The sequence below is a fragment of the Bufo gargarizans genome, chromosome 3 (genome assembly GCF_014858855.1).
Source record: "Bufo gargarizans isolate SCDJY-AF-19 chromosome 3, ASM1485885v1, whole genome shotgun sequence".
NCBI lineage: Eukaryota > Metazoa > Chordata > Amphibia > Anura > Bufonidae > Bufo > Bufo gargarizans.
The window spans coordinates 343,244,983-343,262,311 of NC_058082.1; the positions used below are offsets into that span (position 1 = coordinate 343,244,983).

General features: G+C 38.5%; 1 protein-coding gene across 1 annotated transcript in view; it reads right to left on the reverse strand.

Annotated features, from left to right (window-relative positions):
* DLGAP3 (DLG associated protein 3) overlaps nt 1-17,329 on the reverse strand; it is a 136,145-nt gene that overhangs the window by 24,043 nt on the left and 94,773 nt on the right. The window contains exon 4 of the mRNA XM_044285655.1: nt 11,845-12,079. Within this exon, the coding sequence (XP_044141590.1) occupies nt 11,845-12,079 (235 nt within the window). The remainder of the gene's footprint in view (nt 1-11,844; nt 12,080-17,329) is intronic.

Sequence of the window (17,329 nt, forward strand, 5' to 3'; positions counted from 1 at the left end):
ATGTCACAACTGCAACGAAGGGCACCCTTCTTCAGAGTTTTCACAATTATTTTTGACATGTATTGCCTTCATATGTTTATTAATAAAGTAGTTTTTGCACTTGTTTTATTAAAACATTCACTATATTTCGGTTTAACTGCAACCTTGTGACGCATAGTATATCTATTACATACTGTGTGATTAGATATACTTAATGAACTGTATCTGTGGTGAGCTACAGGGTATACTGCGTTTGTCCAGGACTTGAGTTTTATTGGATATTTATCTGTTACTCCTGGATATGAACAACAAGGAATCCTGTTTGCAACAAATTTGATTGTGTCTTTGCATTTTATTTGCTAATTGTAAGTGCCTGTATTGTCATTCTGGGGTACTGAAGTGTTTGACAGAGTAGCAACTCAACAGGTAAAAATCTATGGTTTCAAGTGCTTAAAGGGACTCTGTCACCAGTTTCTAACCCCCCCTTTTATAACTATGGTTCTCTCCATGGTCCCCTTCTCATTACAAAGCTGTTGTTATAAGTTAAATCCGCCGTGTAGTTTTCATAAAAATCGCTTTTATCTAACCTGTCAATCTTCAGGATAAGGTGCCCAGGGCGTTTCTGATGGTCTGAATCTGCCGCTCTTCGCCGCCGCCGTTGGTGCCCAGCTCCTCCCATGATCCTTTCAGCGCCACCTCGATGTAATGCAATCCGCCTCCGGCTCTCCTCAGTGCCCCCTCCTCCTTTGCAAAGATCTCGCGCGTGCGCACAGGCCTGTGCCTGATGCGCCCGTGCGGACGTTTAGATTCTGCCTCGTGGAGCGAAGTGCGCATTCGCGCGCGTTCGCGCATGTTCGCGCGTGCGCGCGCATGCGCACTTCGCTCAACGAGGCAGAATCTAAACGTCCGCACGGGCGCATCAGGCACAGGCCTGTGCGCACGCACGAGATCTTTGCAAAGGAGGAGGGGGCACTGAGGAGAGCCGGAGGCGGATTGCATTACATCGAGGTGGCGCTGAAAGGATCATGGGAGGAGCTGGGCACCAACGGCGGCGGCGAAGAGCGGCAGATTCAGACCATCAGAAACGCCCTGGGCACCTTATCCTGAAGATTGACAGGTTAGATAAAAGCGATTTTTATGAAAACTACACGGCGGATTTAACTTATAACAACAGCTTTGTAATGAGAAGGGGACCATGGAGAGAACCATAGTTATAAAAGGGGGGGTTAGAAACTGGTGACAGAGTCCCTTTAACAAGTTTCATCTTGACAAGTAGAATATAAAGGGATTGTGTCTTCAGAAAATGACTTATTGTGGTAAACATATATTTTTTAGAATTTTTGTTGAGCTTTTTTTTAATTTTCCATGTTACTATCTATATTTTTAATTTTTAAACTGGCCATTAGGTCTAATAATAGGTCATCATTTTCTGTTCTGAACAGGTAACTTTTTAGTATTCTTATCATTATAGGCAGAATAACAATGACAGCACAGGATTTACAATTCAAAACTAATGACATCACAGCTTATCTACTACCTCCTGACCTCTGCACAGGTCACAGAGCATGCCTAGAAAACTCTCCCTTAGAAGTCAATGTGGCACCCTCCTCCCAGTTTGTCTATGGCACATGTAGCTGCTCTCAAAGGACAGGAAGTATTAGCAGATTTTAAACCTAGTGGCCAGTGCAAAAACTAGGATTTTTTTTAATATAGATAGTGACATGAAAAAAAAATCCCCAAATTTCTAAAAACAAACAAAAAACTAAATTTAAAAAATAGGTCATTTTCTTATTATTCATTTGCTTGCATCCCTCTAATAGCATCCCTTAATAGTGACCTCCACAGCAGCCTGCCCCTTTAACAGTGACTTCCACAGCAGCCTGCCCATAGTGTGGCCAGAGGTCCAGGTTTAGGCTGGACAGTCCGGCTTTCAGACTCCATGTCCTCCTTTCGGCGCAGGGCCTGGATGGACACAGAAATGTTCTTTTGAACAGCTCACTCTCAGACAGCAGCACTGTGCTGTCTGAGCATGAGCTGCAGGGAGAAAGTCAGCCTCCCTTCATCTCCTGCAGCTGACAGAAGTTGCTTTTTACCTTTATTTTTTCAATCCCCGTCATATGCGGAGAGGGAGGGGGCGTGGCTTAGCAGGGCCTGGGAGCGGGGTTTTTAACCACTTCTCATCTGGGCCATTTGCCCCTTCCTGACCAGGCCTAATTTTGCAAAACTGACATATCTCACTTTATGTGGCAATAACTTTGAAACGCCTTTACTTATCCAAGTCATTCAGAGATTGTTTTCTCGTGACACATTGTACTTCATGATAGTCATAAATTTGAGTCAATATATTTCACCTTTATTTATGAAAAAATCCCAAAATTTAGAAATATTTGCAATTTTCTAAATTTCAATTTCTCTGCTTTTAAAACAGAAAGTGATACCTCATAAAATATTTATTACTTAACATTCCCCATATGTCCACTTTATGTTGGCATCATTTTGCAAATGTCATTTTATTTTTTTAGGACGTTAGAAGGCTTAGAAGTTTAGAAGCAATTCTTCAAATTTTTAAGAAAATTGCCAAAACCCACTTTTTAAGGACCTTTTCAGGTCGGAAGTCACTTTGTGGGGCCTACATAGTGGATACCCCCATAAATGACCCCATTGTAGAAACTACACCCCTCAAGTTACTTAAAAACTATTTTATAAACTTTGTTTACCCTTTAGGCGTTCCACAAGAATTAAATTTCACTTTTTTTGGCAGCTTTTCCATTTTAATCCAATTTTTTTCTTTAACACATTCGATGGTTAACAGCCAAACAAAACTCAATATTTATTACCCAGATTCTGCGGTTTACAAAAACACCGCACATGTGGTCATAAACTGCGGAAGGGCGCAGAAGAAAAGAAACTCCACATGGTTTTTAGATGCCATGTCTCATTTGAAGCCCCCCTGATGCACCCCTACAGTAGAAACTCCCAAGAAGTGATTCCATTTTGGAAACTACGGGATAAGGTGCCAGTTTTACTGGTACTATTTTTGGGTACATATGATTTTTGGATCATTCATTATAACACTTTATGGGGCAAGGTGACCAAAAAATTGGTTGTTTTAGCACAGTTTTTATTTATTTATTTTTACAGCATTCACCTGAGGGGTTCGGTCAAGTGACATTTTTATAGAGCAGATTGTTACGGATGTGGCGATACCTAATATGTATACTTTTTCTTATTTATTTAAATTTTACACAATAATAGCATTTTTGAAACAAAAAATTATGTTTTAATGTGTCCATGTTCTGAGAGCTATAGTTTTTTTATTTTTTGACTTTCTTATGTAGGGGCTCATTTTTTGTGGGATGAGGTGACGGTTTTATTGGTACCATTTTGTGGGACATACTCATTTTTGATCACTTGGTGTTGCACTTTTTGTGATGTAAGGTGACTGTTTTGACACAGTTTTTATTTATTTAATTTTTTTACGGGTTTCACCCGAGGGGTTAGGTTATGTGATATTTTTATAGAGCTGGTTTTTACGGACGCGGCAATACCTAAAATGCATACTTTTTTTTTTCACTTTAACACAATAATAGCATTATTTAAACAAAATAAAATGATGTTTTAGTGTCTCCATGTTCTAAGAGCTACATTTTGTGGGACATACGCCTTTTTGATCACTTGGTATAGCACTTTTTGTGATGTAAGGTGACAAAAATGTTTTTTTTTGACAGTTTTTTTTATGGTGTTTATTGGACTGGGTCGATTATGTGATATATGTATAGAGCCGACCGTCATGGACGTGGCAATACCAAATATGTCCATTTAATTTTTTCTATTTTAATTTTTTTTTTATTCCTTACTTGGGGAATTTTTTTTTTACATGTGAAACCTTTTTTTAATTTATTTTTTAACATTTTATTTTTTTATTTTACACTTTTCATCCCCCATACTGCGCTGTACAGCCTCATTGCAGGGATGATCGAGGTCTGTAGAAGACCTCACACAGATCCTGCACTCTCCGCTCCCGGCAATCACATAACTGCCGGATCGGAACAGGAGGCTCGGTGAGCGCTGTGTATGCAGCGATCCAGAAGGCAGGGACACCTGGGTACTGTCCCTGCCTTCTCTCTGGGTTGCCCTGCTGTCACTGACAGCAGGCAACCCAATCAGCAGCTGAACGATTAGCAGTGCAGCTGCAGTTTCTGAACAGACCTTCAGGAACGTCCATTCAGAAAAAGAGAACCACCGGGATGGGAGGTGGTTAAGTACATCTTTTGAGGGTGGCCTGAATAGCCACCCTATCTGCCCCTGAACTGTGACCTCCACAGAACTCCGTTCCCTTAACAGTGTCATCCACAGGGCCCTGCCTCTTTAAAGCTGACCTACAGCAGTGAAGAAAAATGGCTGGGTTATTATGGAAACCTGGTGTAAAACTGTGTGCATGTGGAGACTAAAGGCCTGCATGCTTCTATTGGCTGATAAGGGTCATGTGACCAGGCTTCTATTGGCTAATGCATTTTTTGGGAATATCTCACGCAGGGATGTCCTTTTGAACAGCACTGTGCTGTCTGAACATGAGCTGCAGGGAGAAAGTCACCCATCCTCGATCCCCTGCAACTGACAGAAGTTGATTTTTACCTTCATTTTTTCAATCCCCGTCGGCTGCGGAGTGGGAGAGGGTGCGGCTTAGCGGGACCTGGGGGCAGGGTTTTTAAGGCCATATTTTGATGGTGGCCTGAATGGCCACCCTACCTGGCCCCTGAACTGTGACCTCCACAGCACTCCGTTACCTTAACAGTGTCATCCACAGCACCCTGCCCCTTTAAAGCTGACCTGCAGCAGCGAAGTTGTTATGGAAACCTGGTAAAAAACTGTGTGTATGTGGAGACTAAGGACCTGCAAGCTTCTATTGGCTGATAAGGAACATGTGACCATGTGTATGACAGTTGAGATATGAAGAGAAAGACCTGCAGGCTTCTATTGGCTAATGTAGGTCATGTTATGTGCCATATTTGCATTGTTTAAGAATATCTCAGGAACGGTACGTGCTATAGAGCTGAGACCCACACAAGATTTCTTTCCAGGTAGCAATTGATATTATACCAAGTTTAGTTGAAATCGATGGTTGCTTTTTGAGTGATCGCAGAACATACATACATATATACAGCCTTATTTTTATATATAGATTGGACGCCGGGGGTTACCTGATGTACTTTGCGACTGGCTGTGACATTTTGAGCAACATTTACCAGTGTCGCACATCATAAATGCACCTTAAAAATGATCCATTTTCTGAAACAGATCAACTTTTCACTCCACTTCTAAAAGTAGCCTGGGAAGCCAATAAATACAGCCTCCACCCTCATTCATGTGAATGGGACAAATAGCTGTAAATGTGATACTGATTACCTATCCTGAGGATAGGTCTTAAATATCATGAAACCAGACATCCTCTTTAAATCCTTCATTAACCTTTATTAACCTAACCTTCACTAGATATCAAGCTTTAGTTGTAATAGGGAAATGTATGAAAATGTTTAATTCCAGGTTCTATGTCTGTGTTAAGGGGTATTTTTTTTCTACTAAAGGGTAAAAGCTGCGCAGCTGCACAACTAATCACCCCTTGCACCTAATCAGACTATTAGTCCACGGACTCTGGAGGTTTTTGGTTTCTTCGGTGCTGATGAGTTCATGAACAAATCTGTACATTGACATACACTAGGCTTAAAAGGCATATACCATATGAACTTTGGAAAAGGTATCCTGCACCTAATGTTCAGCTTGGGTCACACTTTTGAGAAACATGACAAACATGCAAACTTGCATGATGTTGCCTAGTGAAGGTAGTTTGCAAAGGGAAGGACTGCAGCATCCTGAGCACACTGATCAAAGATTTATTATTGATGAATAGTGACGATCACACATATTTGATCACAAATATTCGAAATGCAAATTTTTATCGCGAATATTGGCACTTCGAGAATTCATGAATATTTAGAATATAGTGATATATATTCGTAATTTTGAAGGTTGCAATATCTTTGACTTTTGGAGTAGTGTTGATTGCTAATTTTCGTAATGAGAAGTTTTGTAATGGGAATTTTCATAATGAGAATTTTTGTAATGAGAATCAATCAGATGGTGAAAACTCAGATCCGATGGTATATTCTAGCCCCCAGGCATTCCCATGGTGACGGGGACTCTTGTCGAGTAGAACAACTGAACATATTAAAAAAACAAGACGAATATTCTAACTAATATATTCGTTTCTTAGAATATTCGTAATATTAAAAAACAAGACTATATAGCAATATAGCGAATATTCGAAAAAAAAAAAACTAATATAGAGCAATTTAGCTACCGTAATATAGTGCTATAATCTTATTTGTCTAATAGTTGTAATTTTTTTCTCATCTGAAGTTCAGATTGGAAAAAAATCACTATAAAAAAATAGATTATAGCACTATATTAGCTAAATTGTTCTACATTAGTTTTTTTTCTGAATATTTGCTATATTGCTATATATTCTTGTTTTAGGACAATATTCGAAAAAACAAATATATAGCACTATATCGAATAAATTTGTTTTTTAGAATATTCATCTTTTTTTCCATCTGAAGTCATGATTCCTCCCTGCTTAAGTTACTTAAAACTAATATATTCGATATAGTGCTATATATTCTTTTTTTTTTAATATTCTAAAACAAGAATATATAGCAATATAGTGAATATTAAATAAAAAACGAATGTAGAAAAATTTTGCTAATATACTGCTATAATCTTTTTTTTTATAGTTGTAATTTTTTTCTAATCTGAACTTCTGATGGGAAAAAAACTACAACTATTAGACAAAGAAGATTATAGCTAAATTGCTCTACAGTGGTGGCCAAAAGTTTTGAGAATTACATAAATATTGGAAATTGGAAAAGTTGCTGCTTAAGTTTTTTTAATAGCAATTTGCATATACTCCAGAATGTTATGAAGAGTGATCAGATGAATTGCATAGTCCTTCTTTGCCATGAAAATTAACTTAATCCCCAAAAAACCTTTCCACTGCATTTCATTGCTGTCATTAATCGTCTTGTTAACTCAGGTGAGAATGTTGACGAGCACAAGGCTGGAGATGATTATGTCAGGCTGATTGGGTTAAAATGGCAAACTTGACCTGTTAAAAGGAGGGTGATGCTTGAAATCATTGTTCTTCCATTGTTAACCATGGTGACCTGCAAAGAAACGCGTGCAGCCATCATTGCGTTGCATAAAAATGGCTTCACAGGCAAGGATATTGTGGCTACTAAGATTGCACCTCAATCAACAACTTATAGGCTCATCAAGAACTTCAAGGAAAGAGGTTCAATTCTTGTTAAGAAGGCTTCAGGGCGTCCAAGAAAGTCCAGCAAGCGCCAGGATGGTCTCCTAAAGAGGATTCAGCTGCGGGATCGGAGTGCCACCAGTGCAGAGCTTGCTCAGGAATGGCAGCAGGCAAGTGTGAGCGCATCTGTACGCACAGTGAGGCAAAGACTTTTGGAAGATGGCCGGGTGTCAAGAAGGGCAGCAAAGAAGCCACTTCTCTCCAAAAAAAAACATCAGGACAGATTGATCTTCTGCAGAAAATATGGTGAATGGACTGCTGAGGACTGGGGCAAAGTCATATTCTCCGATGAAACCTCTTTCCGATTGTTTGGGGCATCAGTAAAAAGGCTTGTCCGGAGAAGAAAAGGTGAGCGCTACCATCAGTCCTGTGTCATGCCAACAGTAAAGCATCCTGAGACCATTCATGTGTGGGGTTGCTTCTCATCCAAGGGAGTGGGCTCACTCACAATTTTGCCCAAAAACACAGCCATGAATAAAGAATGGTACCAAAACACCCTCCAACAGCAACTTCATCCAACAATCCAACAACAGTTTGGTGTAGAACAATGCATTTTCCAGCACGATGGAGCACCGTTCCATAAGACAAAAGTGATAACTAAGTGGCTCAGGGACCAAAACGTTGACATTTTGGGTCTATGGCCTGGAAACTCCCCAGATCTTAATCCCACTGAGAACTTGTGGTCAATCCTCAAGAGGCGGGTGGACAAACAAAAACCCACTAATTCTGACAAACTCCAAGAAGTGATTATGAAAGAATGGGTTGCTATCAGTCAGGAATTGCCTCAGAAGTTGATTGAGAGCATGCCCAGTCGAATTGCAGAGGTCCTGAAAAAGAAGGGCCAACACTGCAAATACTGACTGTTTGCATAAATGTCATGTAATTGTCGATAAAAGCCTTTGAAATGTATGAAGTGCGTGTAATTATATTTCACTACATCACAGAAACAACTGAAACAAAGATCTAAAAGCAGTTTAGCAGCAAACTTTGTGGAAACTAATATTTGTGTCATTCTCAAAACTTTTGACCAAGACTGTATAATAGTTTTCTTTTGAATATTTACTATATTGCTATATATTCTTGTTTTTCAATCTTACGAATATTTTAAGAAACGAATATATTAGTTTTTTAAAATATTTTATTTATTTATTTTTATCTGTACAGTTGTTCCACTTTGGCATACTCCTCCCTGACAAGTGTCCTTATCACCATGTGAACGCCTGGGGGTTAGAATATACCATCGGATCTGAGTTTTCACGATCTCATTAATTCTCATTACGAAAATTCGCATTACAAAAATTCGCAATCAACACTACTCCTAACGAATATTCGAATTTGCGAATATTCTACGAATATTCCACGAAATATTTGCGAAATATCACGAATTCCAATATGACCCCTGACGCTTATCACTAATGACGAGCAGCATAGGTAATATTCGTATTCGAAATATATCCCAAATTTTTGGCCTAATATTCGCCATAAATTTGTAAATTCTAGAATTCGTGATCCAGTCATTATTTTCTTGATTGCAAAAATTGGCAAAGTAATATATTCGCAAAAAAAATCGCGATTAGAGTATTCGCGATCAACACTAGTAACGGGTAGGCAACTTTCCTATTGGTTGCTAGGGATGTTGCTAAGCTCAGACAAAGATATTGCAGAAGCAGTGAGGGATCATGGGTACTGATAAAAAAGTAGAATATTTGCGATTACGAAGATATATCACTATAGTCTAGATCTTCACGAATTCTCGAAGTGCTGATATTCAAGATAATAATTAGCGATTACAATATTCGCGATCAACACTATTGATGAATACCCCTAAATGAGAAAAGTCTGAAATTGGGAGCAGGCTGCAGACTTAATATCAGGGGGTCTGAAAATAACTGAAGGAATAGACACTGTAGACTGAAACTTAGTGAAACTTCTTTTCTTCTCAAGGTAACCACTAACCTACTGTGTATAAATATAATTTTATCCATATCAAAGTTATCGAAAACCATCAAAGGGATTTACCAGGACTTTTATATTGATGACCTAGACTTAGGCAATCAATATCTGATGGTCAGGAGTCTATTTTCGGGCACTCCTGCCACTCAGCTGTTTTTCAGTAGTTGGGGCACCAGAAATACGCAGAACTACACAGCTGCAGTACTGAAGTGAATGGGAGCAGTGCTGTAGTAACCAGCTCTGTCCACTAAATAGTGGACGGAGCTGTTCAGTTGATTGAAGGTGTTCTGACTCCCGCCCCCTTACAAATCAGATCCAAATTAAAAAGAGAGAGTGCAGTAAAAACCAAAGACAATCCATGTCTACGCGTTTCGGATCCTATAATATTGATCCTTAATCATGACAGCCCTGTCATGATTAAGGATCAATATTATAGGATCCGAAACGTGTAGACATGGATTGTCTTTGCACTGAATTATTAAAGTTACCAAGTTATTTGGAAGCTGGACTCTCTCTCTTTTTAATTTGGATACTCACCTTCATGCCCAGTTTCCCGGCGTTGTCCGTGCCTTCTTCTATTAGCTTCAGGTGAGCACACCACCCTTGCTTTCTTTCTTACAAATCAGATGTTTTTCAGTAGCTCTTAATATGCCATCAATATAAATGTTTTGAAAAACCCCTTTAAGTATTTTTTTCATATTCCATGGAAGTGCAACAATACACTTTTTTTTGCATCAAACAATGATATTTAATATACAAAATAGCTACTTTTTAGATTTTTTTTTAAAGCATACTAGTTACAATTAAATTCTAATACTTAATCGCCCTTAAATATATAACCTGCTTTGTAATATGCTCAATAAGAGGGCTTTGTCTACACTTCTTGTCCCTAGAACAAGGCTGAGCATGCAAGGTCCATCCCCTATGCTCAATATTGAACTGGAGGCATCTGTTGCTCAGCTTCTAGCAGAGGATACCAGTGGGTACGAAAGCAAAAGGACTGGCACTTCTTCTGCAAGTTCAAAGCTATGTATTGGGGTGTCCAACAATGCAACAATGTGTATGTTGAAAAGCAGTTTATATTATAAAGCTTCATCATATATTAAAGGTTTGTTGTGCCCAGAGAAACAATTTAACAATAATTATAATAGATACAATGCAGATGGAAAGTATTTAAGTCCGTAATAACATCACAGATGAGTTAATAAATAATGAATAAAACTTCTATACCTCAGATGACAAACGAATAACTTAGGCGAATCGACCACCACAAGGTCTAACATGATAATCATTGCAATGTAATCTAAGCCCAGATATTGCCTGAATGTTTTCACTTCTAAATCATAAAATACGGGGCACATTTAGTAAGACCAATGTTTTAGATGCTGGTCTTAATAAAACCCCTGTGATGGCGGTGGTTCCGCTGAAGTTATGAAGAGGTGCCAGCTTCTACATATCTTTGGCAGATCCTCTGCCAGTTCTAAATGTTCATCCACAGTTCTAAATGTAACAGCTTCCTATTTGTCTTACATTTAGACCTTTTTCTACGTAAAATGGTAAATGAGACGGGCCTGCCGGCCCCTCTCCTTCCCTCCCCACACCAGGCCCACAATTTTAGACCCTGGCATAAGCAGGTAGAAGTAGCAGTTTGCAGCGCAACTAAATACTGTGCCACAGTCGGCACCTGAAATACGCCTAATTTGGGCGTATTTCAGATTGATAAATGACCTCCTTATTCTTATATCTACAGCATACAGTTTTAACTTTCCTCAGATCATATAATACTTCACTACATTTCTTCAGCAATGCTATGTTATCAGAAGACGGTCAAAAAATGTGTGATAAAGAATCAGCAATGAGAATGGTGAAGACATTTTATAGGCTGCCTGTTAGGAAAAAAGAGGGAAAAGCAGAACATACATCTCTTGCTAACTGGCAGATACAATTATTCCATTTACTTTCATGGTGACAAGCAGCACATTATTTTTGCACAAGCCATAACCTTGCGCACATGAAAGCTACCATATGACCTTAAGGAAAGGTCTCCTTCTATTAGCCACTGCAATATATATCAGCAATGACAGATAGGAAAGTTGAGAGTTAATACTTCATAGACAGAGAGAACTAGCAATACCTGTGACCCCTTGACTCTGAAGCTTGTATAACAGAACCATTATATTCCATAGTTACACTGTAATATCTATATCTTAACCTTAGCAGTTGATTGTCCAAATATCTAGATAACAAAAGGTAATTGAAATTAAGGTAGACATATATTATATTACAAGAAGGCAGATGGAATATTTCTTCTCATAACTGTACTAAACTATGATAATTTCTTACACTTTCTTAAATCATAGATGTGAGAACATTAGATCAAATAAAATAACACAAAATTGAAAGACCTTACCAACATAAGTAGAGTGAGACATAAATGAAAATTCAACATAAAGACAACTTGCAATGATAGTAATGGAAACAAAAAACAATATACTGCAGGACTATAGACATAAGATGCTACACTGTGTGGGTGGGCCACTTACAAGTGTTGGGTTTGAGAATGCTGCTGGCAAGGGTTTGTCCTGATGGACCAGACATGGAGAAGACAGAGATGCAGTCATCATCTTGGGAGCAGCCAGCCTGGATGGCACGGAGGTAGCTGTGACTGCGCATTCGGAAACAGCCAGGGAGATCCAAAGCTTCAACAGCATGGGACTCCACTTCGCTGAACACCGATTCACATGTGGCCCCTGATTGGTGGTTTAGTTCACCCTTAACCTGAAAATGAAAGATAAGTTAGATCACACGAAACAACAAATTCAGATGTACGAAATCAGAGAAATGCACATAGGATATGACATGAGAAGAGGAAGAAATTGTCCCAGACCATTGTACCAAATCAGACTTAAACATTTCTCAACTATGTACAAAGCAAAAGCAAACAATCTATTAACTACTGGAAGAGAAGCATGTGTCGTGGATTATAAATGCCAATATGCTTCATACAGTCTTGTATTTTAACCATATCCAAGGAATGGTCAGCAAAGATATGTCCCAATGATAGCCACATATCCATATAACTTGGATACTGATGGAAGGTCAAAAATTACATCCCTTAACTTGTCTCTAAATTTTAAATGAAGGTGCCATATATTAATCCAATATTACATTTAATAATTAACTAGGCTTGAAAGAGATAGGAGGATATGATGTATGAGCATCCACCACTGGATGACAATGTAAAGGTCTGCAAAGTCTACCTCAGGGTTTCTCAATATTATTTTACTGGACATCACCATCTAGAATATGGTAATGCCCAAGTATCACAATTTTTCATATTCCATGCCAACATTTAAAAAAAATACCAATTTATCTTAAAATTTGTCTCATGAACCCTATAAAAAATTAAATTAAGCACCAAAACACCAAAAGGGTCAGCAATGCTGCTAAACCAAAGACTAGTTCAACTATGAAAAAAAGAATGGGGACCATGTAATCTCTAAAAACTGCCCATACCAGTGTTTAATTTGCAAAGGCGGGGGGAGGTGGGGAATCTGGGAATCATTGAACCTTGCTTCACAGTTTGAGAAGCACTGCTCTAGGGGACTGTAGAGGACTATTTTTTAGTCATTTTCATAAATGTGTGGTTAGTGCGGGTTGTGGAAATTCTATAATTATTATTATTATTATTATTATTTTCTTTTGATAAAAAAAATCTATTTGATCACTCCTCACTCTTATATATATTATGATATAAACTCTGTAACAAAACGGTCAAAGGTTGATACAATAATGGGTAATATCCGTAACTTCAGTGTTATGATTATAAATTCTGACAGAAAAGGTGAGTTAATGATGCATGCTGCAGACAAACACAGTATAGTAGATGAAAGCAAAGTACACCTTTACTAAACCTTTACCATAGAATTCCTATCATTACTGAAAATTAAAGCTCTGGGCTAGATTTCTTTATCTTTTGTTGTCTGCTGCCTTGCAAGAAACCAATGTGTACTACAACAAAAATCTTGCATGCCTTGGGCTACCTGAAGCCAATTTAAAAAGTTAATATAAAAAGTGGCTAAAGGACGTTTAATATTGGATTTTCTAAGGGTATTTTATTTACTTATCCGCTTATCTAAAGAAGTTTCTTCCCTTTTTGTGGTCGAGTAGGAGCTCATTAACCACCCGCATCTGCTAGGATACATTGCAATTAGCTGTTGGGAACCCCTTCCTCCTTTGCAGATTAAATGGTCGTCCTTCAATATTGCCCCAGAAATACATATGGTATGTAATGCCCCACAATTTCCTTCTCCAATGTCTAGAGAGAAATATAGCCATAGATTTCTATGAATTTGTAGATTGTAAGCCGTTTGTAACTCGTCTTGTTCATGCTTAGTGCAATGGTCTGCATTATGTATGTGCACCCCTTTACATATGTACAGCGCTATGGAATGAATGGCGCTTTAATAATAAATAATAATAATAATAATTCAGACGTAGCAAAGAATGAATGAATGAAAGGTGTCTGGATTGCTTAATTGTGAGATCACTACACAGGCACCGCGAAGAGGGGAAGGGAGCAGGTAAGTTACTGTTAGTCCACCACTGAATACAGCAAAACGTGGACCAAAAGCATAAAATGCAGTGGGCGCTACCAAAGGGGAAAATGTAATGTACATATAAAAATATTTCTTGCATGCATATTAAAATAAAAATGCATTTAATTGCATTTAAAATGTTGTGTTCACTGTATAGTAATACTTTTTATAGGATAAACCTTTTAATATTATGCATTGGATTTAAATACTAAGGCCAAGTGCAACATTTCCCCTTAAATTACCCTTTGCATTGCAAGGGCTGAAGTCTGGCAAAATCCAAAGTAATCAGTGAGAGAGCACAGAATGCTCTTATGTCTACATATATATTTTTCCACACAGGGTGAATGGGCTTTTTTAAATCTTCATTTGCATACATTGTACCGTACTTTAATGCAGATGTATGGTGCACAATCCACATCCAGTGTCCACCAAAAATAATACACCACATCTGAACATGGCTTTACAGATCAATGTATAAAATATTTTGCCACAAGGATTTGTATCATGCTTGGTATGGTGTAGGTTTTCTTTAATAATTATTTGTCTGGGTTGGGACCTTTCATATCTTTCCTTCCCGCAATTCAATTTTATCCTTAAATGAGACTTATTATGATCAAGCAAAGCTAGGGTTATGATTAACTGAGAAGCAATATATGAGATCATCAGGGGTGTATTATCTCCTTATAATGGCAACAAACTACAATAAGTACGAGAACAGCAAAACATAAATAAAGCTATAGCCTATAAAGCTACAAAACATTTAAAGGGATTTTACAGGAACAAAATATTGATGACCTATTCTCAGGATAGGTTATCAGTATCAGATCAATGAGATCAATGGGGGTCCAACTCTCAGTACCCCCATCAATCAGCTGTTCTTCAGCTTGTGACATTACACCCATTGGCCACATTGCCTTCCTACAGCTTAGTCCCATTCAAGTGAATAGGACTAAGCTACAGCACTAAGTATAGCCACTGTACAATTTATTGCCTTGTCTTCATATACTACAGCCCTTTCCAACATTTGATTGGACCCCCGATGATCTGATATTGATGACCTATCCTGAAGTTTTAAAAACCTCTTTGAACTATAATTTATAACAGCCAACTCAGTCTAATTTTTTTATGATACTTAAGTTTTCATTTTTGGAGTACATTTGTAAAACAGGAAAAGAACAGAGAAATATATTCCTATTGCGCTGCTTGTGGTTGCTTAGTTGTGCTAGCACCCGCTCTTATGACAGTAACAGTAACTCAAGAACGTCAAATGGTAGTTACATATGATTCTTTTCAAATTGATACTGCACTTACTAGGTATTGTTCCTGTGATTTATGATTCCTCTGTATCCTAAACCTTGGCGAGCTTGGGCCCTGAGTAATTCCCGGGTAAAATAAGCCTTCATGTCTGTTGTGATACTGCAATGAAATTGACTCATTTTACAAGTGCCCATGATCTCCAAATTGCAGCATACAAATCTGTGATGTGGAATCCTTGTCATCAGAATAAGGTTTTCTTCAAATCTGCGTTGGAGGCTTCATTAGGAGCCACTGTTGCATATTCCATCGCAAATGCCGGGCAAAATAGTATAACATGTTGTACTAGTTTGTCTGGTAAAATGATGGGCACAATGACACAAACCCAACGTACACCATTGTAGTCAATGAGGTCCATCGAGTGCTACTGATGTGTCAAGTGACGGATCTGGTATGACCCTTATTTTCTTTGTTCTGCTCCTATGTGGGGCAGAACAATGGAAATAACAATGCCAGGTGTGAGCCCGGCTTAAAGATGGATTCAAAGTGAACACAGAAGATACATTTTTTTTAAACTTAAAAACTGGTTACATTAATTTGCATTCCAAAGACATGTACAATAAATTCTCAAAGGATCCCTTCCTTTGTGTGGTTTATCAGAAATATCTTTAAAAAAAACCCCTCAAAAGACAAGCATAAAAACTTCAATACTGAGTCTTCTCAACCTTTATCTTAGGAAAAGTTTATGGAGACTTATAAGGAGACAGCTGCTGTCTGTAATGTGACATCCATAGCACAATACTAAGAATAGAACATTTAGTTTATAGAGTACAGGTATTCGGCAGTAGACTAGGGGTGGCCAAATAATCTATAGCGATCTTCTAATCAACCGCTGACACATGGCCAATAGCTTGCAATGACCAGCAATTATTCCCCTGTAAAGGGGTTGTCTCAGTTCGGCAAATGGCATTTAAGACGTAGACAAAGTTACTAGAGATGAGCGAATCGAATCCCACGAAGTGGAATTTGATCCGAATTTCCTTGTGCTTCGTGTTAGCAAATCGATTTAACCAGAAATAATGTAAAAAACGAAAAAAAAAAAAATCATACTTACCTCCTCCATTTGCTTGCAACAGGCCGCCAGCCGCCATCTTGATTGAAGATCTCGGACGAAATCTCAGGCGCAGTGACGTATGACGTCAACACGCCGGCCGGAGCGATGACATAATCTCGCGCCGTGTGAGATTTCACACCCAATCTTCAAGCAAGATGTAAGTTTGATAAAAAAAAATTGTAATGCTAGTTATACACTGTTTTTACACTCAGATGCCGCAATCATGTATGAACACAGCATCTGAGTGGTACAATGACAGGGGGGGGGTTGGTGCTATCACAGCTCCCTGTCATTGCACCCACTACTTACAAAAAAAAGGCAAAAAATCGACTGGATCGTACTTTTTAAAAATTCGCTCATATCTAAAAGTTACCATAATACAAGGCACTTGCTAAGGTATTGTGAATTTCCATATTGTTTCCTTTGCAGGCTTAATTATTTTTTCCATCATATTATACACTGCTCGTTTCCAGGGGTTTACGACCACCCTGCAATCCAGTAATAGTGGCCATGATTGCACACTATAGGAAAAAGCACTGGTCTCTCTGGTGGTCGGGACCATGGAAGCACGCTTAGACGTGGATATGCAGCACATCCCATCCCAGCCACCTTGTATCTGCGCTGCAGCGATAGTCATAACGCCTGAAAACGAACAGTGTAAAACGTGATGGAAAAATTAATCCAGCCACCAAAGGAAGCAAAATGGACAATCACAATACATTAGTAAGTGTATTAACTTTCTCTACATGATAAATGCCACTTGCTGAAGTGAGACAACCCCTTTAAAAATGTGCTATGGTTTCCTGAAAAGTAAGCAGCTGAATGCTGTGGCTACACAAGGAAGGTGATGTTGTGATGTACCTTCAATATCATTTAGGGTAAACAATTTCTAAACGCAGGCTGAAACAACCAGAATAAAAGGGAGACTCCTATCCCATTTATATATACTGTATAGTTTATACAAATGTAGGAAACTGTACAGATGGCATGCTACTCTGACCATTTGAGTCATTGTGAGCTAGTGTGTTATTCTAGAGCAGCAAACTACTCAAATAGCATAGC